General features: G+C 46.1%; 1 protein-coding gene and 1 non-coding gene across 2 annotated transcripts in view; both read left to right on the top strand.

Moving 5' to 3' along the window:
* Positions 1 to 42: 42 nt before the first annotated feature.
* On the top strand, positions 43 to 114 carry trnap-agg. Its single transcript has one exon. It is a non-coding gene; the product is annotated as a tRNA-Pro (tRNA).
* A 607-nt stretch (positions 115 to 721) lies between these two features.
* bbs9 (Bardet-Biedl syndrome 9) overlaps positions 722 to 26,554 on the top strand; it is a 109,161-nt gene continuing 83,328 nt past the window's right edge. The window contains exons 1-8 of the mRNA XM_036539557.1: positions 722 to 818; positions 5,078 to 5,198; positions 7,066 to 7,216; positions 9,700 to 9,764; positions 10,504 to 10,617; positions 16,808 to 16,982; positions 21,916 to 22,000; positions 22,154 to 22,334. Coding sequence (XP_036395450.1) covers positions 5,087 to 5,198; positions 7,066 to 7,216; positions 9,700 to 9,764; positions 10,504 to 10,617; positions 16,808 to 16,982; positions 21,916 to 22,000; positions 22,154 to 22,334 — 883 coding nt within the window. The 5' untranslated portion in view covers positions 722 to 818; positions 5,078 to 5,086. The remainder of the gene's footprint in view (positions 819 to 5,077; positions 5,199 to 7,065; positions 7,217 to 9,699; positions 9,765 to 10,503; positions 10,618 to 16,807; positions 16,983 to 21,915; positions 22,001 to 22,153; positions 22,335 to 26,554) is intronic.

The raw sequence follows: 26,554 nt of genomic DNA, 5'->3' as shown, positions 1-26,554 counted from the left end.
GGCAAAGTATTTCTAAAAGAAGTACCCCAACTTTTCTCATGTGGCTCGTTGGTCTAGGGGTATGATTCTCGCTTAGGGTGCGAGAGGTCCCGGGTTCAAATCCCGGACGAGCCCTTGTTTTGTATGAAAGACAAGGTAAAAAACATAGTAAGATGAGAGACCCAATAATGCTGAGACAGCGACTGGAACCAAGAGAAATCATGCAGATACACTGTCAAAAACTGAAAGATACACTTAATATCTGCAGGTTATTTCACATAGCTTGTTCAGCCTACTTTCTGACAAAATCTTTTCGTGTGTTCTTTCAGTTTTAGTGTTGCAGTTTTCAGTTTTAGATTTCAACAGTGCTGTGCGTTATTTGTTGACAGATGATAACTCGTATAAATCTACAAATAAACATACATTTATTGCTATATATCGTCATCTATATTATTTATAATTATATTGTGTGTCTAAAGATAACACAATGTTACTTAATTCTACATAATGAATACGTTTAAACAACGCGTGTCTATAATTATATTGTTACCCTGTAACATATACATTGATGGTTGTAATATACCATATGTGACTTCAAGACCTGCACCTAGATTTAGGGGGGTCTCCAGTCTAAAAACTCAATTTCCCAGAAGGCAGTACAGGTTTCTAATCTGCCAGTATCCGGTCTTGCGTAGTTCTGGTACCTTTTTCGTTGGCGTTAGTGCTATGACAACAGCAAGATGGTATCAACTTGGAGAGACATGGGAGCGAAATGTGATTTTTCTTGAATAGCAGCAGTTGGATTGTAGACTCGTCAAGACAACCACGTTTTCGTAGAGGTATAGTATCGATCTGGGTTTATTTGATTCTCATTAAAGAATATCGATAATTACGTTAATCTAACATTAGGTATTTTGACTACATTATTAAAGATATACGAGCTAACGGGCTAGTTTGCTCATCATTCATTAGCCTACATGGCCTCGACTAGCTACCTGTTGTCTGTGGTTTCAGGTAATGTTAGCGCGCTGTCGGAACACTTTCATCCTTCCGTTCAGATTTAGATCTCTTTATTGAAAAATGAGAAGAAATGGCATGATGTGAAGCCTGTTTTTTTATTGCAGAATGTTGCTTGCTAGCTAGAAAGCTTGCTATCTAACGTTATATGACTAGACAACTATTTCTCAATGACAGATGTTTAGCTATTGTGTGTTTAAATTCACGTTACTGGAATATTTTTTCTCGCATGGGAAAAAAAGAAACCTTGCTACATTTTTGCGAATTAGCTTTGCAGACGTAAGTTAGCTACGTCAGTGATCTCTGTTATCTATCCAGGTGGTTAGCAGCAGCTAACGTTAGGTAGCAAACGAAAGAGGGATTAACAATTAGTTAGCTCACTAACAGGTCACTATTTTAGCTTGGTAGCTTTGTTAACCTTACTAACGAGATTCTTGCTAGTTTAGAGGGGTGATGAGTAGACAGTTAGCCAAGTTTGCTAACTAGATATCGTCCAGGTATGGTTTCCCATTTATTTTCGACAAAACTGTCACTGTTTCTAAGCTGTCATTATTTAAAGTAGTTAGGCATTATTGTGCCACCCAACATTTAGTTAGTGTGTGGCCTGGCGTGTTTTCTCTCTGTCTGTCTAGTTGTTTGTCGCTAGCGAGCCTTTAATCAGTTGAATATCCTTTCTCTTAATTATTAAATATATGTGTATAAATGTGGGCAAGGATGGCAGGACTGCCACATGTCTTGTATTGATCTGAGAGCAGGACTGGAGGTTTAAAATCATAAATAAACGCAACCGTTGTCTATCCAGCCAACGTCTGTATCGAGTAACTTTGCATAAAATGTATATCGGGTAACAATTTTTTTCTTTTCTGTGCTGCACAAATACAGCATGTTCACGTTATCTTTCTGTCATCCTGGCAGTTTATCCAATTCATCGACCACGCTGTATCAGCCGATCCGTATGGGATAATGATCAGTAAGCCTGTACAGCATCAGTGTTCCAAAAGACAGAAAATAGACCACTAATTCCAGCCTCTAACCCTGGGTTGTCAAACATTATGTGAGAAAAGCGCCATTGTGCCGAGGGTTTTCGCAAAAGTACTATGGGCCTCACTGTCTGTGCATATCTGATGGAGGACCCAAAGGATTAGCTGTCTATTCCACCTGCTCAGCATCGGCAATTAGGGAAAAGCCGCTTGGTGCGTCTTTAGCGCAACCAGAATCCCTGTTCACGTGACTGCCATCGCCCAGATTACTCAAGAGGGTGCTTGGTCAGTGTTAGACATACACTGGGGTAGTGGGCAAGTGAAGCAAAAATAACTCAAGGGGGGTGGCGACGGCAGGAAGATTGTACTGCATCCATGTGACAATCATACACGTCATATCTGTAGTATAGTGAATGGATATAATTTTGTAAAGCACGTTGAAGGGCCTCTAAGAATTTTTATTTAAATTTCTGGGTTTAAATTCTCTGCTCTGTCTCTCCAGACAGATTGAAGGCCAGTCTGCTCCTCTCTCTGTAAAGTACGTGTGGCGTGCACACACACCCACACTTGTGAAGGCATTGCCTCTGATTGCACCATCTTGAGCTGATTTTGAAGGGGGCAGGGGTGGCGTCCTATACCGTTCTGGCTGAGCGCGTGACCTACTACCGGGCCTGTGCGAACGCCGGGGAGCACCAGTCGAGTGTTTGGGTTTGCTGACAGCGGACGACCTCGTAATCGCTTATGATAATGGCAGCATGCATTTCAAAAGGCACTCTTCGGGTTTCTCAGCAACCACACACTTGCAGGCTCATGACAGCGCCCTGTCCCTTGACACAGTCTCATCATTGTTAAACCCTTGATCGCTGCCTTTTCATGATTGCTGTAAAGATATAGCCTGGGCCATTCCCTATGAAAGCAGGTTCATTTTGACAAGGCTCCTTCAGATTTGCTCAGAGTTGGCCCGTACATTACAAATACCATGGGACAGTTTAGCATCCCTCTCTCATCTCTGTCTCAATTCTTTAGATGCAATTAGCATAATTGCAGTGGTTGCCTGTACTGTTTTTTGGCTACCCAAGGCCTCTTCAAAGACATTCAAGCTTTCAGTCCCCTAGATTCAGGGACCAGCTTGTTGTCATGTTAAAAGTACTTTGTATGCCCCGCTCCACTGCCTGGAATTTGAAGAATGTGTAGAACATACCAAAGCGTATACCAAAGCAAAGCTGTTTTGAAAGATGTTGCACTGTGTTTTCAATCATATTTTTGGCATTGCTTTAAATGGTACGCTTTCATCATTGTATGCAATTTCTCTGGAGTGTAATAACGCATTCATTTGCCACCCAGATTATTTCTGCATCAAGTGTAGTTAAAAGCACTTAAAATCACAGCATCTAAGATTCAGCCTCATGGCAAATAATATCCAGAGCACAAATGCAAAATGCTCATGCTGTTTGTACTTCTCCATCTTTCCCCTGTGTTGTTACCTGTCTGTGAAAGCAGCATCTTTTCTGGAGTGATTCAGGGCTGGTCTCTAGTCATAGTGGTGGGCGGTGAGGCAAGCATGGTGGTAAGAAACTTTGCTTGAAACAGGAGGATTTAGGCTCTAATCCCAGGCGAGCTGCTGCTTCTGTTATACTAATTCCACAAGGTGCTTAATTGCTTCAGTACATGTCCATCTGAAAATTGGATAAAAGAAGAAGAAAAGTGGTGAACAAAGATGTAGTGCACCCAGTCTTATCTCTTTAAACAATATCATTTTATAACCTATTTATTTACATGGCAGATTCCTTTATCCAGGGTACAGTTACAACACTATATTCTGGTATTCTGCAGTTAGCCTAACATGTACATGTTGCCACCATGGCAGATGCTCAGGAAATGCATTTATTAATTTCTTCATATAAACTTAAATGGTCTTTTCAGTGGGCTTTCGATACCAGTATTTGCAGTCATGGAGAAGTGTGTAGCATATGAGAGCTTCCCTTGACTATAATGTTAGTCTATCACATGGTCTTTAACCCACAATATTGTGTTAAGCAGAGAGCCAGTGATCACCATTTTTAAAGTATGGGAATCAAGTCCGCAACGTGTCTGGTGACAGCCGTCCTCTCACTTAAGATAATGTATGCACCAGGGTTCCAGCGATCAAAAGCAGAGAGTGGCAGAGTGGGTGATTCAGCCACTCTATCTGACAGCCCACATCAAAAGATTTTAATCATTTAAAAATCTGACTCATCCAGAAAACACAGAAAAATGTCACAGATGACAAATGAGCTTGGCCCTGTCTGGGACACATTTAGTTGCTTAATTTTGCCCTCAAGTTCATAGATGGTCATTTTCAGGGAAAAGATTTTACAACAGCTTTTACTTTAATGGAAAATAAAAATCTGTAAGTATTTTGGTAAAGGTTCTAATGAAAAAAAGTTGAGCAAGGTTGTGTTTGGCCCTGCTAACTATAAAAGCTAGACTGGACTAGGCTACTCATGATTTGCATTTAATCGTTTGAGGTGGTGCTAGCTCACTAGAGCCTTCACTTTGCCAATGCTTCAGCAAACAGTGACGTGGGTTTTATTTTGTTACCAGACTCACTCACACAATGGAGTGAAGCCCACCTTCTCCTCTTATGGTTTGGTGCCTTTTTTGTTGCAGAAGCTCTCAATCTATGTATTTTTGATTGAGTGTATTTTCATACATAAATTTGAATTCTTTGAGCACGACAAAAGGAACAGTAGGGTTATACGGCAGCTGTATCAGGTTATCTGAAAGAAACCTTTACAGAAAAGGTGGATTTCAAACAAGTTAGCACTTGATTCCTCTGATGTCAGTGTGCCACACAGCAGCCTGCCTGTGTGCCATTTCAATACATAAGCTGCAAGTGACCGACAAGCAACGCTTGTCCCTGCAGTTTGGGGTGGTCCTCGCATACGTATCTCACGTAAGCATATGGTGGTCACCGGGCTTATATAAGGCAGGCTGTAAGGTGGCAGGCCTGACGCACGGCCGGCGAGAGAGGCAGCTGAACTGATCTGAAAGGGTGACGGATTAACGCGGCTAAACCCGACCCGGGCAGTAACCCCATCTCTGTCCACCTCTGTTCCCAGGTCAGCAGGATGTCGCTCTTCAAAGCTCGCGACTGGTGGTCAGCAGCTCTGGGCGAGGGGGAGGAGTTTGACCAGGGTTGCCTGTGCGTGGGTGACGTGGACAACAGCGGCAGCGGATACGGTGAGTGACAGAAACAAGCTGTTAAAGCATGCTAGCAGTTGTCACTGGACTCATTTAATTATTTATTATTATAATTTAATTTCCTGTGTCATGTCAGTGTGTGTCTAATTCTAATTGTATTCATGGCAGCTCACTGCGTAGAGGGCACGCACTTGAAAATGAAATGTGTTGTCCTCATTATCCGTTTGCATCTGTGGGGGTGGAGGAGGTTGTTTCCATTCATTTGTGGAGCCAACGCTGCTGTCAGGAACAAAGCAATAGTGGCATTTGAAACAGCCTAAGTGCTGATTTTAGATTTGAATGGACTGTATTGCATCTCCAGGTTTTCATCAGATCATTGATCCTCTGTGCCTCATTCTTTTTAACAGTTATTTTTATGCATCCGCTTTGTCAGTGAAGCCTGAGTTGTTTGTTACAAGGTCTAGTATTGGGTTTTGGACACCCCATCAAGCACCTGCAAGCACCTCCCCATGTCCTCTCTTGCACACATCCGTTTCGATGTACACATATGTACTCATAAATGCACACATTCGCTCTCTGTCTCACACACACACAAAAATGCAAGCATCCTCCAGCACACACACACTCTCTCATTTGTACATGCTTACATGGTCTCTCTATCACAAACACACACACACACACACACACACAAAGTACCTTCCCGGACATGCTCACCCACACATGTACTCGTGTACGGACACACGCCGACACAGTCTTGTGTCACACAGACACGCTGCGCACGGTCTGGCACGCATACACACTCTTGCACAGTCACGTTCGCACACATGCCCGCTCATGCACTCATACACACCGTCATGCAGGCGCAAACAGACATTATCACTCCTAATCAGAATGGTGGGGTGTTGCTGCTTCCTCTACATCTCTCCGAGGGGGAAGGAGAAGGGAGCAGCTCGTCTCGGGCTCCCAGGTGTGGCGGATCACCGTGGAAACCGCACAGCTGGTCGCTGCAGACTTTTCCCCAGTCTCCACCAGCTACTCTTTGAAGTAGCGAGCCCTCTTGACAGGCCTTGTCTGCTGTGAATCCTGCAGCACACAATAGCCGGTGCTGAAACGGGCCTCCTGTGTAGCCGGGCCGGCTGCAATCAGGGCAATTTAAATGTGAATGAGCCTAATGAAGTTAGCCTGCAGCCCTCCAGGGGCCGCGCCCCTCACGTCAGCAGTTTTATTGGCCCCTGCTGCTTTTATTGTTAGAAAACCGCTTAATTAAAGTCACTTTAACTGCGGTTCTGAGGCGTCGCTCGCTTCAGCGTCTTGAAACGCCTCAGTAAAAATGTTTCCACAGCTGAGAAAAGGGACTTGCATATTTCTTTGTCGAAGACCACTCTTGAGAGGAAAAAGGTTGTGTTTGTTTGTGGCAAAGAAAATGAGAAACACATGAGTTAATTGTTTTTTTTATTATACAATGTCAGCGCTGATGTTGTCGTCATTTCTGTGCCATGATGGCTGTAGAGACACTGTATTAGTTACAGGGCTTATAGTTATGGCAGTGGAAGTGAGCCCCAGGATTTCTGGAGACAGAAGGTAAAGGCAACAACAGGTAAAGGCAAGGTGCTTTTCACCATTCATAATGCACACTTCTCTTTGATTGGTTCAGATTCATGATGGTCAGTGCTTGGACCAATCAGAGGCCAGCAGGCATAGCTTGTAGTGGGAATGATCACAATAAACAACCCTCTGTAATACCTCTTGGATATATGCGCTACCTTTAAAGAAGGCTCTCTCAGAGTGACTGATGTCGGGGTGGTCAGCGGACCGCACATTGGACATTGCAGGAACTCAGTATTGTCTGTCTTTCTTTGTATGTGTGCATGTGGGTGTGTGTGTATTTGTGTGTGTGTGTGTGCAGATAAGATTGTGGTGGGGAGCTACATGGGCATGCTGCGGATATTTGCGCCCCACCCTGCGACCCCCGGAGAAGCGCCCCAGGCTGATGACCAGCTTCTGGAGGTGCAGCTGCGAGACCCCATCGTCCAGGTGGAAGTGGGAAAGTTTGTTTCGTAAGTGTCGCCCCAGCAAGAGGCCTCAGGCCACCCCATGTGGGGTAGGGAAGGGGGGGTATCATGTCACATTAGGCAGAATGTTTGAAAAGCCACTTATTTCTGACTGTCTTCCAAGGATCCCTCATTAAACATGTTTTTCCATTGAAATTACAAAGTCAGAGATGAATGTTTCTACTTTATTTTTTACTGATAGTTTATTTGTGAGAATTGAAAGGTAATTCTAATGGCTTGCAAGTATTTAAAGGAGGCAGTTTAATGTACAGCAGAGTTGCAGTGATGCATCCGTTCTGTCTGCCTGAAAGACCAGTCTGAGATGGCAGGACTGCCCGGCCAAGCAGCATGGAACTCTGACCCAGGATGGCAAACCCCTTAGTGTGACGCTGGCCAGCCAATCAGATTACAGAAACTCCAACTGGATGGAAATAGGAGCAGGATGAATACTTATCAGCGCTTGTATCAGAGTGTGTGGAAGGGTGGAGTGCAAGTGCAATTAACTTTTTACTCAAGAATTTACTACACTGTCACAACAACCTTGTGAGAATGTTACAGGTTATCTGGGTAGGGCCTTAATTGATAGACTCCAATGCATGTAAATTTGACTTTTTCTCTTGAGTAAGATCAACATGTACTATGACGTAAAACGGTTAATACACCCTGGATCAAGGACAGGGACATGTAGGGGGACAAGGACAGTGCTGCCTTCTGATTAGAGAGTAAATTGAGTCACATTTTGGCACCTGTACTTTGATGTTATATCTGCAGCAAATTTTGCAATTCAATTTTGCAACTAGAAGTCCCCTAATCTCTTTGTTTGTCTTGGCTGGTGGGAGTCGAAGATGAACCCGTTAGCTCAGAGAGGCTGCAGAGAGAAGTCTTGCTCAATTATGAAAGCGTTCCATCACTGGATTTGAAATCCCCGCCCACTTCCTCCTCATGGCTGGCCTTCCGCCATGATGGCCGGGAGCCAGCGCCAACCCCCCCCGGAGATACGGCAGAGGGCCTTAACCTTACCATGACCTGACTCCTGCACGGGACATTCGGCTGTAACCTTTAATTCCTCATAGGCAGGGGGTCCACATGGAGGCTTGTGTCAATTTCAAATCTGTGGCGTTTCTGGTCTGGAACAGAATAATTTGACCAAGTAATGAAACAAAATGAAAATCAGCATTTTTTAGACTCAGCACTTGCTTCTCCAAAATGTGCCCTTTTGGAGGAGGGAGGACAAGGTTGCTTTAGCGTCAGTGGAATGTTTGTGAGAATGCTATGTGTTCACTGGGCTCGCCCAAGCCTCTGTCTGCACGTTTACTATGAAAAAGCATTGTATTGCTGAAGCGTTGAAGTGCGAGAATTTGAATTGTTTGAGTCTGTGGAGTTTTACCATATAAGGCTCGGAAGAGGGAGACGGCATTAGTGTGGGGTTGCAGCAGTGCTGTTAGAGAATATTTTACATTGGCAGGGTTCACATTTTAAGTACTGGAGGGGAGCAGCAGGTTCAATTCAGAGTGGGTCACGTCTTCAGTGGACGTCCGTGGATGTTCCCTGAACATAGGCATGGCAGTCCAATTGGGGAAGACAATGCTCTGAGTATGTCTTATCGGAATAGGGCAGTCTTCTCAGATCGGCAGCTGATTTCAGTTTGTTGCTCATGAAAATCTCATCAAAAATCTAAACTGGGCAACTGCAGACTTAAGGAAACGTATTGTAAATATTGTTTCAGTCTAGCTATGATGGAGACGTCGGAGCTAGCGGTCGTCTCGGGAGCGGGCGCCACGTTCCGAAGCGGCCTGTTTTGACTCCGTTTTCCACACAGTGTCTCCGTACTGAAAGACACGGAGCACTCGCCGGGGTTGTGCAGAGCCGCAGAGCACATGCCGAAATGTCACGGCGCACGTGTCTGAGTTAGCACGGCGGAGCTTTCCTTTTTAAAGGCGAAATAAAGTCAGCTGTCACGATAAGTGGCTCCAGCTTAGAGTTCCATTAGTACCAAGTGTGTTCTCCACCACCGGCCTTGTTATCTCTGGGCTCTCCATGAGGGTTGTCATCTGTTGGGTTTCACACAAATCTACAGCTACGTGATTGCTTTCAGCTGGACCAGATGCATGGGATGAGAGTGTGTGCACTCCCTCGGGGATTCACAGCTCTGTTCTTTTATGCTTTCAGAGGAGATGTTTTCCCTGTCGCTTCTCTAAGGAACGGAGGATTCCTTTTTGGAATCAGAAGGTCCTGTTTTTGTATAATCAGAGGACAGCATTCATCTCAATCCCGCACAAGAGGTTGTTGTGGTGAGATGGCGATGGCGATTACCAAGGGAAGGAAGTCAACTCAAACGTAGCTAATGATGAATGAATTTTGGCAAGTGAGGTGTTTGGCTGGATGAGAAGCCAGCAGATACCGTGATCCTCCCTGACCCAGCTTGAAGCAGCCTTTCCCGTGCATGATTATCTCTGCCTGTACACTGGACCTGTTGTGTTTCCCCCCAGGTGCTCTGATCTTCTCCACCTGGCCGTTCTCCACCCCAGGAAGCTCTCCGTCTACAGCGTGACAGGTAGAGTGCCTCCACCTGATACGGCAGGGGAATCTGGTCATTTACCGATACACGTTAGCATCTGTCCATCACTTCTCCAGCAGTTTACTGTGCTGTAAAATTATAACTGGAACTCATTATGACTAGGAAAATTTTAAGAAAAATGAACTCATGCAGCTGTCATTTTTCAGAGATTTAGTATGCATTCATTTTTTACAAAGATGTTATTGGAAGATTTTTTTAAATGAAAGTATGAAACGGTTAGGGAAAAAAAAGATTGGCTTTTATTGTTTCCTCTGTAAAAAGACCACTTCCCTGTTTTGAGTGCATTGAATACCGGTACAGGCTCAGCAATAGACAGCAATTCCCACAGGCTATTTGCCCCATGCCCCTACTGATGGAATGATTTATGATCCTACTCTTGACAGCAGGGTCATTTCACCATATGTAAGAGTGTGGTTTTCATTTCATTTTAGAATTTAAAGGCTCAAATGCAACGTTCACGTATCATACATTAAGCACTTTACACTGCTGAGAGCCTGCGACCAATCAGGAAAGTAAGTCTTCCAGCTGTCAGTTGTGTAAATCATTTTCTCAGCAAGTGTGCCGGGTGCCCAGCGCGTAGGAATCGCGTCAGTTCTCAGACAAACAGCCCCGCCCTGTAAGACGGAGTAGCAGTTTTTAAATGATGCTCAGGTACGATTTGGCCGCTTTAAGCCGCGGCCCCTCCGTTCATTCTGCCCCGTCTCTGTGTCTCCAGGCACCGCGGGTAACGTGGAGCACGGCGTTCAGTACCAGCTCAGGCTGGTGTACGAGCACAACCTACAGAGGACCGCCTGCAACATGACCTACGGCCCCTTCGGCGGAGTTACTGGTACTCTCCCTCGCACCTGGGACAGACTCACTTAGGACCTGCCTCTGATTTCACTGGATATCACTCACTGCATGGCCTTTTATCTCAGTTTGTTCTGAGTATCCATTCACTCTGGTCCTCTCCATTGTGAGTGTAATTGAATTAAAACAGAATGGAGTTGTTGAAAGCACAATGTCATTTGTGCACAACGAGCTACTATCCCGTAGGTGATGACCTTCCTTTGTCATAAGGGTAGAAACATTGATGCAGAGCTCGGAAATCCAGGCCTCATTTGGTTTACATCCAGGGTAACTGACACAGATCATTGATGGGTTGTCTTCTCCAGGCATGGCTTTATACTACTTTTGCAGCTGATTAATTATCCACCAAGTTAAGTTTATTCAATTTTTTCATTATGTAAAAGGATCAAAACCAGGCAAAGTTTCAATGAACTTTTAAATTACAATCTTTAGACCATAATGAATTTCAACAGATGTGTGTATTTGTTAAAGAAGTAAAATTTCCTACGAAATAGGGTTTTTTTCTGTTTCTGCCCATAAAGGCATTCTGTATGCGTTCCATTTTTTTGCAGAGGTATAGTGTGAGAAATGATTTATTTTCTTAAAAGTTCAAACCCAGATGCTTCAGATGCATTTTTTCTCCCTGAAATGTTAAAAATAACAGGCTGTAGACCTGCAGTGGGGTGCCAGGACACCTAAACTGTTTCCATTGGCTGTTTTTTGGAGCATGGGCCCGGGCCGGGCACAGAACCATGCTCCTCTCAGAAATGGCCCCAGCCTCACCTCCTCTCATGCACCGCAAAACCCACGCATTTTTTGAGGCGCACAGACGCGAACGTGCCAGTTTGCATCCTCCTTGTTCTCACGCTAGCCGCTGAAAAGCCAGTTTGTTCAGCGGGCAGGTCGATCGGTCCCCGGGCCATGACACGAACGCGGCTCTGTTCCTGCCATCGGAGTCCCTTTCCACAGTAAAGCCTTTATTTCCCCATTTCAAACCACTCCACGTACCTACAAAGGAAGAAAAAAAAAGGTTTTAAAAAGTTGATCTTGGATGCCTGGATCTGTTAGCCCTGTGTTCATGTGAAAAGGTGTTTAGCTCAGGCCTCTGCTTTTCTTGGAGGCTGTAGAGCCAATCGTTGCTGTTTTTTCTTTACTTTTTTCAGGAGTGTTCTCAGCCAGCAAAACAATACTAAGTTACTAAGTTAGAGGAATTAATTCCAGCTCTCTCTCTCTCCCTTTTTCTTTCTTTCCCACCCTTTCCTCTTACATGTTCTAGTCCTCTCTCTCTGTCTTTCTAAACCGCCTCCTGGTTCTGAGCAGGCACTGGTCTGTGTAAATGTCTGCTCTGTCTGCATAGACATGTCGTGACGGTTTCTCCCCAGGCTGTTTTTAATGTCTGCTATAGCTCGTTAACTCTTTTTTACATTTTAGTATATTTCTTTATTATTAACGCAGGTGAACGTGAAACTAATAATAAACAGCACAGCCTCAACAGTTGTTTTAAAATCACAACTCAGCTTGAACATTTGTTTCTTCTGTCTCTGATTGGCATGCGCTGGTTTCAGTTCTCCTCTTTATTGTTGCTGAATTCCTCAGGCTTTGATGTTATATTACCTCTCATTATTTATTTGCTCAGCCTTTATCCAGGGCGACTTACATAGCTTACATTATCCATTTATGCAGGTGCACGTTCAGCCGAAGCGATTCAGGTTAAGTACCTCCTTGTTCAAGGGTAGCAGCGCCCCACATGGGATTAGAACCTTTGACCTTCTGGCTAGCAGACCACCCCCCCAGCAGATATCTTGTTTGCAGTCAGTGCAATAAGCTGTGGAGTTAAATGATTAAAGCAACACTTTTTTACAGAAACAACCCTAAACATTCTGTTCATTGATTGACTGTCTCCCGCAGTGAGAGAAACTGAAGAATCTAATTTTAACACTAAAAAAGAAGGCCTTTTATTTGTCATGCCTTCTTACAGTGTGAAGCTTGAAATGTATCTCTGTATTAACCTTATCTTTTTTTTTGTATTTTTGCCTTATTTAAATAAAAGTATAAAATGGATTAAGGTAATACACCTATAAATAAGTTCAGTGATGCGCATTTTCCCAAGAGGATCAGGAAATGGTAATCTCCTACTGTTGTTATACATGCAGGCGTCCACAAGGTGGTAGTATAGCTTCTCCGGTCAAAGCATCTGCGCTTTCAATCCTATATCATTGAGCGGTCATTCATAAAAGTCTGTGCATTTAACTATGGATGGCTCCAATTGCTGGCGCAAACACAGAGAAGGCTCCTTGAATTTCAAGAGTTTGGCTTGAAGTGACGATCCGGTGGTGCATTTTTAAAATTGTGTGCTAGCCTCCTGTATTGCGTTACACGTAACAATGCCATAAAACACAAAAAGCAAACCGCAGCTGGTCCTGTCGCTTTCCCCCTGACCTCTCATCAGTGGGAACAGTGCGGAGCAGCGGTTACAGCGCCAGGCTCTGCAGTCCCACACTGGACACTGCTGCCATACCCTTGAGTGAGGCAGTTCAGCGGAGCCGAAACCAAAAATGTAGCACTCTATCTTGGCTGTGGAGTCTCAAGCGTTATAAGTTGACTTTTGGTAAAGCAAGCAAGAAAGACCCAAATGATATTAACATGCGTGTGGCTTAACTCTCAAATGGCCGGTCAGCGCCACCACCAGTGTGGAGGGTAGGACAGGCCTTTTCACTGTGGGCTTTGTTCCATGAAAAGAGACCACGCATCCTTGAAGTGGCGACTGTCATTTGCTGCGGAACATAGGAGTTTCACCATCACTCAGCCGAGCACGGGAACAGCATAATCCAAGCCCAACAGCCTTGCCTTGCAACAAGTCTGAAAATACACACGTGTGCGCACACACACACACACACACAATCACTGTGTTTGTTTTGCTTCATCAGTCTGAACCCACGATGCCCTTGTAATCACAAACACACACACACACACCAAATGGCGGTGCGGTTTTAATTAGAGCGTCCTGTGGCATCGTCGGGCCCCAGCTCGAGTTGCAATTTTTGTTTTCGTTTCTAGCTGTTTATTTTGGCTCCCGCAGTGACTCGTTAAACCAGCGGGACGGAACCGGGCGCGTGCGCCACCTGGCTCAGTCTCGAGGTATAGCTCCGTTGAGCGAACTGACCAAGGAAATAACAGGTTGAGCAGTCCCACTGCGAGAGAGAGCCTAGTTCAGTTCGGTAGTCCAGTTGTGTTTGCAGCTCCCTCTGTGTCCAAACGCCAGGAGGACAATGTACAAAAATGTGCCCGGGGCCCACATAATTCAAGATGTTCAGTGGAAACAAGTTCATGGAAAGTGTAAGGCTGGACGTAGCAGGTGCTGACCAATCAGCCTTTGTGGTGCGTTCTGTGCGCGTCCAACAAAATGATTTCCCTGGGTTTCTTTTTCAAGTGTTTCTTTCATTTTCAGACATGTTCTCCACCCTTTTTCTGCAGAGAGCATCCTTAAGCACTCTTGAAGAGCTTGGTATCCCTGATTTGCTGAAAAGGCCTGGTGTCAGCGTGAAACACTGCCTTTAGGCGTCCGAGCCAGAAACAGGGGGGAAAAAAGCCCTCATTATAATGGGTGTAGTGGAAACACTTGGTCAGAAGAATGTACCTGACTAAGTAGATTTCCAACCCCCCCAAAAATAATAATATTAATAATGGTAATAATGACTTTTCAAGCCCAGAAGAGAATGCGCTCCTGCTGTTGGACGGAGCAGCCTGTTCTGTCAGACACTGAAGGGGCCCGCTGACCTACTGCTCAGGTCCAAGCTGCAAATAACACACATCTGTGTCAAGCAGCCTGTGTACATATCTCACACATACACACACACATATCACACACGTCCTGCACAGATGTATCACACACATGAACAAACACATCACATATACATCACATACACACGTATACACAGACACACACTCACACACACACACACATACATACATATCACACACACGTCCTGCACACACTTCTCACACACATGAACAAACACATCACACATACATGGCATACACACACACACACACACACACTCACAAATGCAAAGACTCCAGTAGAACCTAGCGTAACATTAAGATTAGCATTAACAGTGTTATGGGAGAGGCTGTTCCACTGTACCTCACCCGCCGCTGTAGGAAAAGGCTGCGTTTTCCAGCCAGCCAGGGAACCTCCGAGCTAAAGTTAGTGTCGCCGTGGGTGACTCCGGGGTGATGCGGGCAATATGTGGGGGTAACTGAGAGAGTCTGACGTGTCAGTAAATGCACACGCTGCCCGCCAGACCACCAACAAATAATCCCCTCGGTCTGGCAGAGGGATTTTAACTCTATCCCCTATATTTCTCTCTCTCTGTGTTATAGAGCAGGCGGGGTGGCCGCCCAGTAAACGCTTTGCTCCTGCCAAAGCCGCTCTCTCCCAGCTCGCTTTGACCCCTGACGACAAACGCACAGTTTAATTACGCTGCTTTGCACAATTAAAGTTTGCCGGTCGAACAACTGTTTCTGTTTTAAAGCTTATTGTGAGTCCTCCGCCTGCTATTTCTTCATCTTCATAACAGCACCGGCTCTAATTTTATGTCCAATAAACTGCATTTGAACGGGCGCCATGCTTTGGGCCTGAGAGCTGGCCAGCGGCGAACAAGCCCAGGGAAGGAAGCGCTATAAAAGTTGTTATTTTAAAACAATTACCCATTCGGGAGAGGGTCTGTTGATTTTCGGAGGTGTTAATGTAGATATCAGATTCTGCATGAGGAAACAATTAAGGCCAATCCTTTCCACAAAATAACAAAGCTGTGGTCATCAAACAATGGAGCACTGGCCAGTTCAGGGGCTTGAGCGCGTGTGAGTGAGTGAGTGAGCAAATGAGTGTGTGTGTGTGTGTGTGTGTGTGTGTGTGTGTGTGTGTGTGTGTGCGTGTTTGTGTGGGAGTCTGCTTGCATACATTTGAGTATGGGAGTGGCTGTTCAGTACTCCGGTGTCTCTGTCCGTGTTTGTGTTTGTGTCTCTGTGTGAGCGATTTTCTTTGACCGTATGTGTGTGTGGGTACATGTGTTGGAATGATGGTGTGTGCCTGGCATGCATAACACTGTAACCTTGTCTCTGTGTGTGAGAGACATTGTGTACTTTGTGTGTGTGCATGTGTGTGTGTGCAGACTGTGTGCTTATGCATTCTGCTGTTGCTCTGGATACTCGTGGTTACACGTGACACGTTACACATGACTCTGCCAGGAAACGCCGCTCAGACGCCAGCCTGCCTCTGTGTGCTTACGACCTGTTGTGTGATTCTGTGTGATTCTGCCCCGGGGGGGGGCAGGGAGTTCGGGTTCAGGCCCCCCTTTCATCAGTGTGCCAGAGTGAGATGCTGCACAGTTATAGAGGGGTCATGAGGGTCACAGTCAGAGAAGGGGGTCCATACGCAACAGTCCTGCTTTTGTTTGATAGCTGACACTGGTTATCAGGCTTCAGTAATTGTAAGATATTATCAGGATTACCTAAAATAATATCTGCTCCAATGTAGTCTCTCTGTCGCTCCATTTCTCCCTGTACAATCTCTCCCCTCCTCACTCTCCCTGTCCAGCCCAGTCTGTCTCCACTCGGTTTCTCTCAGCCTCTCACTCTCCGTCGCTCCCTCTCAGCTCTGTCACAGAGCATGATAATGCCTGTGATTTACTACATGTCTCCTGATTAGATATACAACCTAACAAATTCATTTTCCAGGCATGTTTAAAATTATTTTTCTGTAAATAAATCATGTTTTACAGTGTAATAATAACAGTAATAATTGCTCATTGCTGAAAAAGTGAGAACTTCAAACTTACTTTCATTTTTCTGGAAAAAGGCAAAGCATATATAAAGAAAACCAGTGACCAATGCTAAAAGTAGTGTACTATACAGGGAGTTCATTTGGGAAAGGACACAGCTAGTGTTTCCTTCAAATGTAATCCACAGAATACCCAACGTCTGCTAGAAACTGTAAATGGGCTAACTTTTAAACTCATGGTACCAGTTAGGGAAGTGTGCAGTATTTGCCTGTACATTATGAATAAGTGACCGCTATATACTTCCAAGTAGCAGCAGGCCAGTTTGTTATGGCCTTTAGTGGTTCCAATTGATCTGCCTTGACTTCGTTGTTCTCACGGTCTGTCTGCTGTGGGTTTTTGTTTCCTCAGGACACCACTTCATCTGTATCCAGTCCATGGACGGCATGCTGATGTTCTTTGAGCAGGAGAGCTACGCCTTTGGCCGCTTCCTGCCTGGCTTCCTGCTCCCGGGCCCTCTGAGCTACTGTGCACGCACCGACACCTTCATCACTGTTTCCTCCACCCGCCAGGTCGAGAGTTACAAGTGAGTGTCCACAGCCGCCAGGGAAACTGGAATACGCCCCCTGGGGATGTACACATGTCTGAAACATGGTGGGCAATGAGTGCATATATATTTGAGTGGACAGGATAGAAATTTAGGGATTACCCTGTGTGCATATTTGTAGAGATGGGGTGGAAATTTAGGGATTACCCTGTGTACATATTTGAGGGGACAGGATGGGAATTTAGGGATTACCCTGTGTATGTATTTGTAGAGAGAATGGAAATTTAGGGATTATCCTGTGTGCGTATTTGTAGGAATAGAATGGAAATTTAGGGATTGTCCTGTGTGCAGATTCTTTTGGATAGGATGGAAATTTAGGGATTACCCTGTACAAATTTCTGGGGTTTGGATGGAAATGTAGGGATTACCCTGTGTACATATTTGTAGGGATAGTATGGAAATTTAGGGATTTCCCTGTGTACGTATTTGTAGGGATACAATGGAAGTTTAGGGATTGCCCTGTGTCCATATTTATAGGGGTAGAGTGGAAATTTAGAGGTTGTCCTGTATACATATTTGTAGGGATATACATATGTGTAAAGGGTGAAATGGGAATACTGAGAATACTAAGAGTCCTTATTGGCATGGGTGAGGAGGATACATGTCTGTAGATCAGCACACTTAGCGGGGTAGAAACAGGACGGCCGGATTGGCATCTTAGCGACAGGGAAGTGAACAGAGTCATACCTCAGGGGACGGAGGACGGTAACAGGCCAGCGGCGGTCGACGGGCAGCAGATGTCAGCAGCGCACGCCGTTGCTTCAGAGTGACGGCGGCCGGGCGGAGCCGCCGGAGTCGTACGCTCCGGGCTCACCCCGCGCTCACATTTGTCAGTTTGGATTGGGCTCCGGTGGCTTTGGCCGCCTCGTTCTGTTTCTGTTGGCCCGGAGGCGGGCCGCCGGTCCGTGACGGCGCGCTACAGGAGCGGCCCTGTCGCCGTATCCTGACATCACCTCGGAGGTATGCAGCACGCCCGGGGTTTCCTCCGACGACCCAGGTCCCCGGTGCCACCCTATGGGGCCGCTCCTTTCATGGTCCGAAGGACGGTGCTACATACCTATTAATATAGCGCCCGCGCTCGCAGAGAGAGCGGGCAGAAGAGAGAGATGCTATTACTGTCCAGTGTTATTTCCCCAATCCTCGCTGCCGCAGTATGGATTGCTTTTCCTTCAGATCAGAGCTTTAAATACTTCTGTGGTGAAGAAAATGGTTCGCCGTTTTTTTTCTCTTTTTTCTCCTCTCTCTTCTCCATTTCGTGCCAAGAACCACATCCGCGACTTCCACGATGTTTAAATAAGAAAGCATAGGAACGGAGGGGGGGAGAAAAACGGCAAGTAAAAATAGGAGATATCGGATACTGTAGAAAGTCGGATCCGCGGCGCATTGACGCGGACCCGGCCTATTTCCACAGCTGATCCTGCTTATGGGCACGATAAGTGCAAGTTTTCACGCGCTAATGAAATTTCCACTCATTGATAGTCCGCGCTCCGCGGCCGTTTATTTTTCCTGCGCCCCGAACTCATCGTCGCAGCAATAATAGGAGTTGCATTTCATTCGAAACACATGTACAGCGTTAGGATCTTAAGAAACGTCCGTGGAGATAGAGGAAATATAGGATGGTGGCTGTTTATTATGTCAGCTTCAAACATTACGCCATGTCTTTAATATGGAGGAGATTCTGTATACAGATTGTTCTGGAAGTGCTGATCTCACCCACCGGCCACCCGCCCCCCCCCCCCCCCCCCCCACTCTCGATGTATATATTAATTCCAGTGAAAATAGCCCTTCCAGGTTCACGCGTTGCTGCTGTTCAAATTCCAGCTCTATTGACGGACATGCAGGGGCGAGTTTCGGGTATAAAAACGCCTCCAAGCTCTTACGTCTTCACCCGGATCTCCATAACGCAAACCTAATGGCACTTTTTTTTAAGGCTGTGGATTTATTTTACTTGTAGACTTGTTTCTGGTCGTGGTTGGGGCTCAGATGAAGTGTTGATATATGCGCATATTGTTGCAGTTGGGAGAGAGATGTTCTTTCCTATAAATTAGTTTCTGGTGTTGCTCCTGGCTGGAGCCGTTAACGGATGGTCCATGCCCACCCCTATGCATACAGTGGAAGTGACCACCATGGAGCTGCATGTCACTTGTGGAAATGGATCTTAACCACCAGGCCTAGACTTTAGTCCACACACTACCTGTTAGTTACTTATTTATCAGGTAGATATTCTAAGCTTTGTCAGGTAAACGTGAAATTCTTTGTGCAATGCAGAATAATCATAGTAATTAAAAAATAGACAGTTAATAAAGTGTGACTTTGGCGAAAATGATTACAGTTAACCCATACAAGTTACAGGCAATAATGCCCTGGAGAGACAAAGAACACAAGTAGATACAGTCAAGCACAATTACCCAGCAGCTTAGACTGAATGAAACGTGAATGATGTTCTTTGTAGTTCCATGTGAAAACGCCTGTGTGGTCTTCGGTGTGAGCCTTACACTCCCACGCCACACCTGTGCTCCATTTCCCTCCCACACATCCCCGCTTGAGGAAAGGAAAAATCCTGAATCCAGTCTCGGCACTAACCGTACCAGGCGCTGTGAAATCGTCTGCCCCTGGAATATTGATTGAAATAACAAAAACGGGGTCGCCGTCGTGAATAAACAGCCGGGAGGGAGAAAAGGAGCTTGCTCTCTCTCTCTCTCTCTCTCTCTCTCTCTCTCTCTCTCTCTCTCTCTCTCTCTCTCTCTCTCTCTCTCTCTCCCCACCTGGGCCTGGCTGCGCTCCACAAGTGTTCTCGTGTTGCGATGTCTTTGGACGGGTTCACTGCGGTGCCGGTGCCCAGGCCGCGGCGGTCCACATGCGGTCTTACCTGCACGTCCGCGGTTGCCGCATGACTCTCCGAACGCTGCCTCACTTTCACCGTGCGTGCCCCTGAATAATCTCAATTTTTCATAATGGAATACCTGTCTGTTTTGTTTTTTTTTTTTCTTTGACCTGAATAGGTAACAGCTGATCTGTTGTAGTGCGTATTGCCTGAGCTTTTTTGGATGTGTATCCCAGCAGGCATTTTCTTTAACACAAAGTGTTGACTGGATTGTTTTTCCTTTTTTGTCTTGGATTTATTCCTTTCTGCTGCATTGTTGCACATCCCACTGGGGACTTGTAAACACACACACACACACACACACACACACACAGGCTCTTAATGACTTTTTGTGAGGAAAAACAGTTCTTCTACAGCATTAGGTGAAATGTGAACAGTGGCAGCTCCTGCCGTTGCGCTGGATAGCTGATTAGAAGTGGAACCACAGTAATTATGACAATGCAGCATTCAGTCATGACACACCTACTGAACTGCTTCAGACTCCCTCCCCCTTAAATTAGCTTCATATCTGAGCAATGGCTGGAATCCATGCTGATCCGCTGGATGTTGAAGGTATAAGTCATCTTTAATTAGATTAAAGTAATAAAAACAAATGGAAAAGAACATCTGCCTCTCTATGACTCTTTAAGCCTACCATCAGATAACTCCTGGAATATATGAGGTGGCATTTGCGTGTATATATATGCGTTTTGCCAAAGTTTCCAAGTTCTGTGTTTTGTGCATTCAGTCTGCCATGGGGAATTTTACATAGTCCTGTACTGTTGAGAACATTCTGTGGATGTCTGCTGTGAGAATTTAAATGCTTTCAACATCCTTCATTATTCAGCTTCAAATGAATGTCGATCTAGCCCCTCTATGTTTAAGCATAGGCTCCCTTTATGCTGGAGCAGCTCGTAAAGATCTGCAATCTGTCTAGTTCAGTGGGGTAATTGGTTCATTTGCATGGTAGATATCTCTGATTGCAACATGAAGGGGGAGGCCGCGCCCGTTTCTTCTGGCTGAGTGACCCCTGGCTTGCGTTCCTTCTCTTTCAAATCCGGCTGCTCTCCTGGGCTTGTAGCCTTTCCCCACGGATCAGACGGGTGACAGGTGACACCAGGCATGAGCGTCCCCTCCAAGTGCAGACTGCAAATGAAGGCTAGGGACTAGCCATTCCGTCTGTGCCGTCCCTCACTCCCACTGACAGAATATCTGAGAGCTCAGGGCGGTGGAAAATACTTTCCTGTCATTGTAATCTGATAAACGTTACTTCTCAGGACTTTCTTTTTTTTTGCTTATTATGTTTTTTTCCCCTTCTTGTGGATATTATGTTCAGCAATTGCCTCCAGGTGACTGGAAGTGTCTGTACAATTTATGTAACACGGACCAGTAGTTATTAGAAATGGAAATATGAATATTATACAGCAGGCTCAGCAAAGGCAGTGCTATTCCTGGATCAGGGGCCCAGTCCTTCAGCTTTAAGACATGTCTTTACTTTAATCCTTTTTGTACCCACAATTGCAGCTTCCTGTTTATAACCTATACACTTGCCAGTGTGCACTCTAACATTGAACTATTTCTTTGGATGCTCTTATCCAGAGTGACACTTAATGAACACAGTTTTCAGTTTATGTTTATGTAGGCATTCATCATTTTGCCTTGCCTTGCTGAAGGATGCAACAGCAGTATGCAGCCTAGTATTTCTGTCTTTGACCTAGAGTGTAGTAGTCCTTTATCCTGACCAGTGCACTACACTGCTGCCCTGACCACTGCTCCACAATGGTATTCTCACCACTGCTTTATAATTCTGCCCTGACCACTGCTCCACACTGCTGCCCTGACCACTGCTGCCCTGACCACTGCTCCACACTGCTGCTCTGACCACTGCTCCACACTGCTGCCCTGACCACTGCTCCACACTGCTGCCCTGACCACTGCTCCACACTGCTGCTCTGACCACTGCTCCACACTGCTGCTCTGACCACTTGTGCACACTGCTGCCCTGACCGCTGGTCTGTACTGTTGCCCTGACTGCTGGTCTCTCTGCAGGTACGAGACCCTGGCAGTGGCCACCGACGCTGACACCAGGCAGGACACAGAGCAGCAGAAGAAGGGAGCAGGGAAGAGGCTGATGGTAAGGGTGGCTTCGTTAGGCCTCAATGTTGCAACTACCCTCTGTTCTAAAGTCATACGTGCAGTTTTTTATGGTCTTCACTTGCATGTCTTTTGACTGCCTTCATTTTTAATGTTGGTTTTATGGGCTTGCATGCTGTGTCTTACTTAACAGGCGGACTGGACTCTGGTACTTGGTGAGCAAGCCCTGGACATCTGCATCCCATCCTCTCCATCCGTATCCTCCATCTTCATTCTGGGCGAGAGGAACCTGTACTGCCTGAAGGACAATGGGCAGATCCGCTTCATGAAGAAGCTGGAGTACAACCCCAGCTGCTTCCTGCCGTATGCCTCAGGTAAGACTGACCCCCTGAGACACCCTGCACTATGCCTCAGGTCAGACTGACCCCCTGAGACATCCTGCACTATGCCTCAGGTAAGACTGACGCCCTGAGGCATCCTGCACTATGCCTCAGGTCAGACTGACCCCCTGGGACATCCTGCACTATGCCTCAGGTCAGACTGACGCCCTGAGGCATCCTGCACTATGCCTCAGGTCAGACTGACCCCCTGAGACATCCTACACTATGCCTCAGGTAAGACTGACCCCCTGAGACATCCTGCACTATGCCTCAGGTCAGACTGACCCCCTGGGACATCCTGCACTATGCCTCAGGTAAGACTGACGCCCTGAGGCATCCTGCACTATGCCTCAGGTAAGACTGACGCCCTGAGACATCCTGCACTATGCCTCAGGTCAGACTGAACCCCTGAGACATGCTGCCCTTTGCCCCTTTTTCATTTTCTCCCAGTTGACTTGAAGGTAGGCTAATCCCTATCTCTGTAATCATTTAAATTATGCTAGCTTGTCGTTGAGCCTCCAAAACAGCCCCATCTGCTGGTGAGTTGGCAGAATGACGGGCCAATTGAGCATGTTTCGGAAATTCTGGCGATTTCTGTGTTCAGAACCCTTAGTTCGGTGACTTTATTGGTGATTTAGGTTTCATACTCATTCGCAATTTTCATCAGATAAGCTACAAATTATCATGCCTATTTGCTCCTCAATTTGGTGTTGTACATCCTCACTACAGTGTTCCAGATGATGCTCAGAGCAAGCATTAAGTACAGTTTTGCTTTCAACCTGGCATATTTGAGTGTTTACAGGTAAGCAGGTAGCAAACACGGCTGAAAAGGCACATAGGTAACTTGAACAAGAGTGTACATAAATTGCACTCTTAATTTAAAGTGTGGCATCAGAGACAGCCAAAGTTGTTATTGCAAGATTTTCATTTACATTTACATTTATTTATTTAGCAGACGCTTTTATCCAAAGCGACATACAAGCGTGCATATAGTAAGTATAGTGACAGTACTGGGACAGGATGTGCACAGTTCCACAATGAGACAGTAGTTCTCAGCTGAGAGCAAAATCTGTTTGAGGACACAGTACTAGCTAATTTATACAGCTACAGGGTATAGGGTAAGATGTGATAACAAAGTGAGGTTAACAGGTATTCATCAGGATTGCAACGTGCATGTAGGTGCAAAGCATCATCAGGATTTTGAATTGTATCTTTTAATCTGCAGTGATGTTGAGTCTCATCATTTTGGTCTTATGATGACTTTTTTTCTAGTCGCAAGTATGGGTCTGCTTAAGGGTTAACTGAGATTCTTCTGAGCTTAACCAAGATAATTATGCATAGACCACATCTAATTGTAGGAAAGTGTTCCTTTTTACCCACACGTCCCTTATCTTCGCAACCAAACATGATTCAAGTGAGGTTGCGGCTGCGTTGCTTGTGGAACGCCCAGCCGGATGTCACACGCGTTGGTCGGCAGAGAAATAACAGGCAGGCGTCTTTGGGGCCAGTCAGCCTGTCAGTCAAATAGATATCAAATTCTGTCGAAATGCCCGCTGTGCACAGGCTCAGCCGGTGATCCATCACTTGGGTGATCGTGTGATTGGTTGGCATTCCTTGCATATATTATCTCAGTTTGGAGCACAGTTGGCACAAAACATGTTGCCAGGTCTGATGCCGGGTGCCATGGTGTACCTGCATTCCTCCAATCAAACTCAACACTAGAGTGTGGCATTTTGGGCTGCTGGGCAGCACAGTACTGAGGACAAGAAGATTTGCGAAGAAGTGCCAAAGATGGTGGTGCTAACAAGCTGTGAGATTCAGAAAGTTTGCAGGGCAGCAGACTCCAGGAACAAGGGGCTGGCTAATCCCTGCCGCAGCGGACAGAAGGTTTGCCTCTGATCCCTCTCCCTCTCTCCCTGGCCCGAAAAGAAGCCTGGCTCCTGTGTCGAGCTGGCCGTTTCCAGGCTCACCGCGGCTTGTTTGTCCGTCAGATCAGATTCATCAGATAGCGCTGAAAGACTGATGTGTTTGTGTCTCGTATGCCCCCCGTATCCGAATTCGCCGTGCCACTTCTGAGCGGTTTAACAGAACGCTTCTGTCTCCCCTAACGACAAACATCCTGGTGCGGCGCGCCTTCAGATCCACGCTGAAAGAGAATTCTGTGTCCGCCCCACCCGCTCAGCCGAGCTGTGAAAATATCAAACTCGGGTACGGTTACGGTTGATACATATTCAAAAACCTTTGCACGCAAGAAGGCAGCCCTCCCTGGAGGTGAGGAGCTGGAACCGTGCCAACGCTTTATGTAAATTTTAAGCAAACTGTACAAATTAGAAAACATGCCTTTGCATTTTTGTTATACGAAGGCACATGGGAAAGAGCACAGCTTGCATGTGCCATTTTTAATCAGGACGGAGTGACAGCTGATAATTACATTAGCAGAGCTGGATAAAATTGGAGTCCATGTTTCGTTTTACTGTAGCAACCTTAGAAATGGGGTGTTTGTAACCTCCAGAGCTCTGGCTTCCAGAGCTGCAACTTTTTACATAGTGGAAGGTGCCGTTTTAGACGTTAATTTACAGAGTCGGGTTCCAGGCAGAACATTTTAATGGTTTCCAGCAGAAGCCTGCCGAAGAGGTCCCGCAGCTGAACTTCGTTATGGGGCGATTCGCGTTGGTGGGAAAGCCGTTCCAGTCACGGTGCAGGCAGCACCTGCCTCGCCCCGCTCGGAACGGCGCGGGTCCCGGGTCCTCTCCCAGCGCCACTCCCTCATGTTCGCGGCTTTCCTCTCAAAGCCATGGATTACAGGTGACTCTGTTCATAAGTATCCCCTTCGCGCGCGAAACGCCTGAAAGCGGCGGCGAGCGCCTTAATCGTTCCTGTTTATAGTCCCTTTCACCCGCTGAAAGAATGCTAGGGAACTCCACGTGGTGGAAAATGGTTTCCTGCCATTGTAATTTGGTAAGGTGGTTTAAAAAAAAAAAAGTTACAACTAAGTCTCCGAACTGCTCCTGTTCACCTCATATTCACTGGGGATTTAGTGGTTTAACAGGGTATTCATGATATTTTGCAGGTTTACCTTTATCCCAGAAGAATGCAGCTGGCTCCATATTTTTTTTTCCTTTTTAAATTTGCTTTTTTTTCCAGTGAGTGATAATTCCTCTGCTTAGCCTGACTTTCTAATTACGCACGGTTGTGGCAGGACGGTCCCACGCACACGGTCCCTCGCAAGGTGAGGTCGTGCTGTAAAACCACTGCCATATGTCTGTCAGATAGAGAGCTATTTTTACAGTCTTGGCCGCAGAAGTGAAGGGGCGGCGGCGATGGTGGTGGTGGGGGGGGGGAGGGGGGGTGGATTGCATAGGGGAGGGGGGGACCCAAAGGTAGGGGCAGGAGCTCTCTAGTCCAGCGTGGGGGAAAGTAGAAATGGGATGCAGGAGAGCTCTCAAATGGAAAGGATGCCAACTCAACCCCTGTCATTTGCCAGACGCCCAGGCAAACGGGTGCCTTCACGTCTCCATGGCAACGTGGTTGGCACGGCCTCTGAGGCGCACGTTCCGATAGGTCGGTTTTAGGGGAAAAAGGGAGAGAAAGGCTCCTTAGCTGCAAGATTGTGCTTTGAAGACTTCCATGCAGGTGGAAGTGAGGAGTCTGCAAGATTGATCGTTAGGCCCAGAGCACTTCAGGTGGGAGTCTGCAGAGGATTCAAAATCACATTTTGATTTTTGAATCTGGACTCCTCTGGCACTGTAAATGTGTTCCTTTAAGGCCAGCCATGGAATGTCTTGTAAAGAAAAGCAATGGAAACTGTTTGCCAGGGATATTATATGAGTCTAAGTCAGAGTGCAGAGAGAGTGTGGTTTATGTTGTAGGTTGTGGTGGGGTCTGTGATATCATTTGGCTCCATGCAGCACAGCAGCATTCTAGAGGCCTAGCCTCTCTCTTAAAACCAGTGCTTCAGTGTAGCAGCTGGAGAGTTTATTAATGTGGAGAGGCTTCATGAACCCTGTTGATCACAGCAGTGACGATTACGTTACATTGTTGTCATTTAGCAGACAATCTTAACCAGTGCAACTTACACAGATTATATTATTTTTTACAATGTTATCCATTTATACAGCTGGAAATTTACTGAAGCAGTTGTGGGTTAAGTACCTTGCTGAAGGGTACAACCACAGTGCTCCAGCAGGGAATCGAGCTGGCAACCTTTCAGCCAG

Source organism: Megalops cyprinoides, chromosome 10 (genome assembly GCF_013368585.1).
Source record: "Megalops cyprinoides isolate fMegCyp1 chromosome 10, fMegCyp1.pri, whole genome shotgun sequence".
NCBI classification, from domain to species: domain Eukaryota; kingdom Metazoa; phylum Chordata; class Actinopteri; order Elopiformes; family Megalopidae; genus Megalops; species Megalops cyprinoides.
This window is presented reverse-complemented; position numbering and strand designations above follow the sequence as displayed.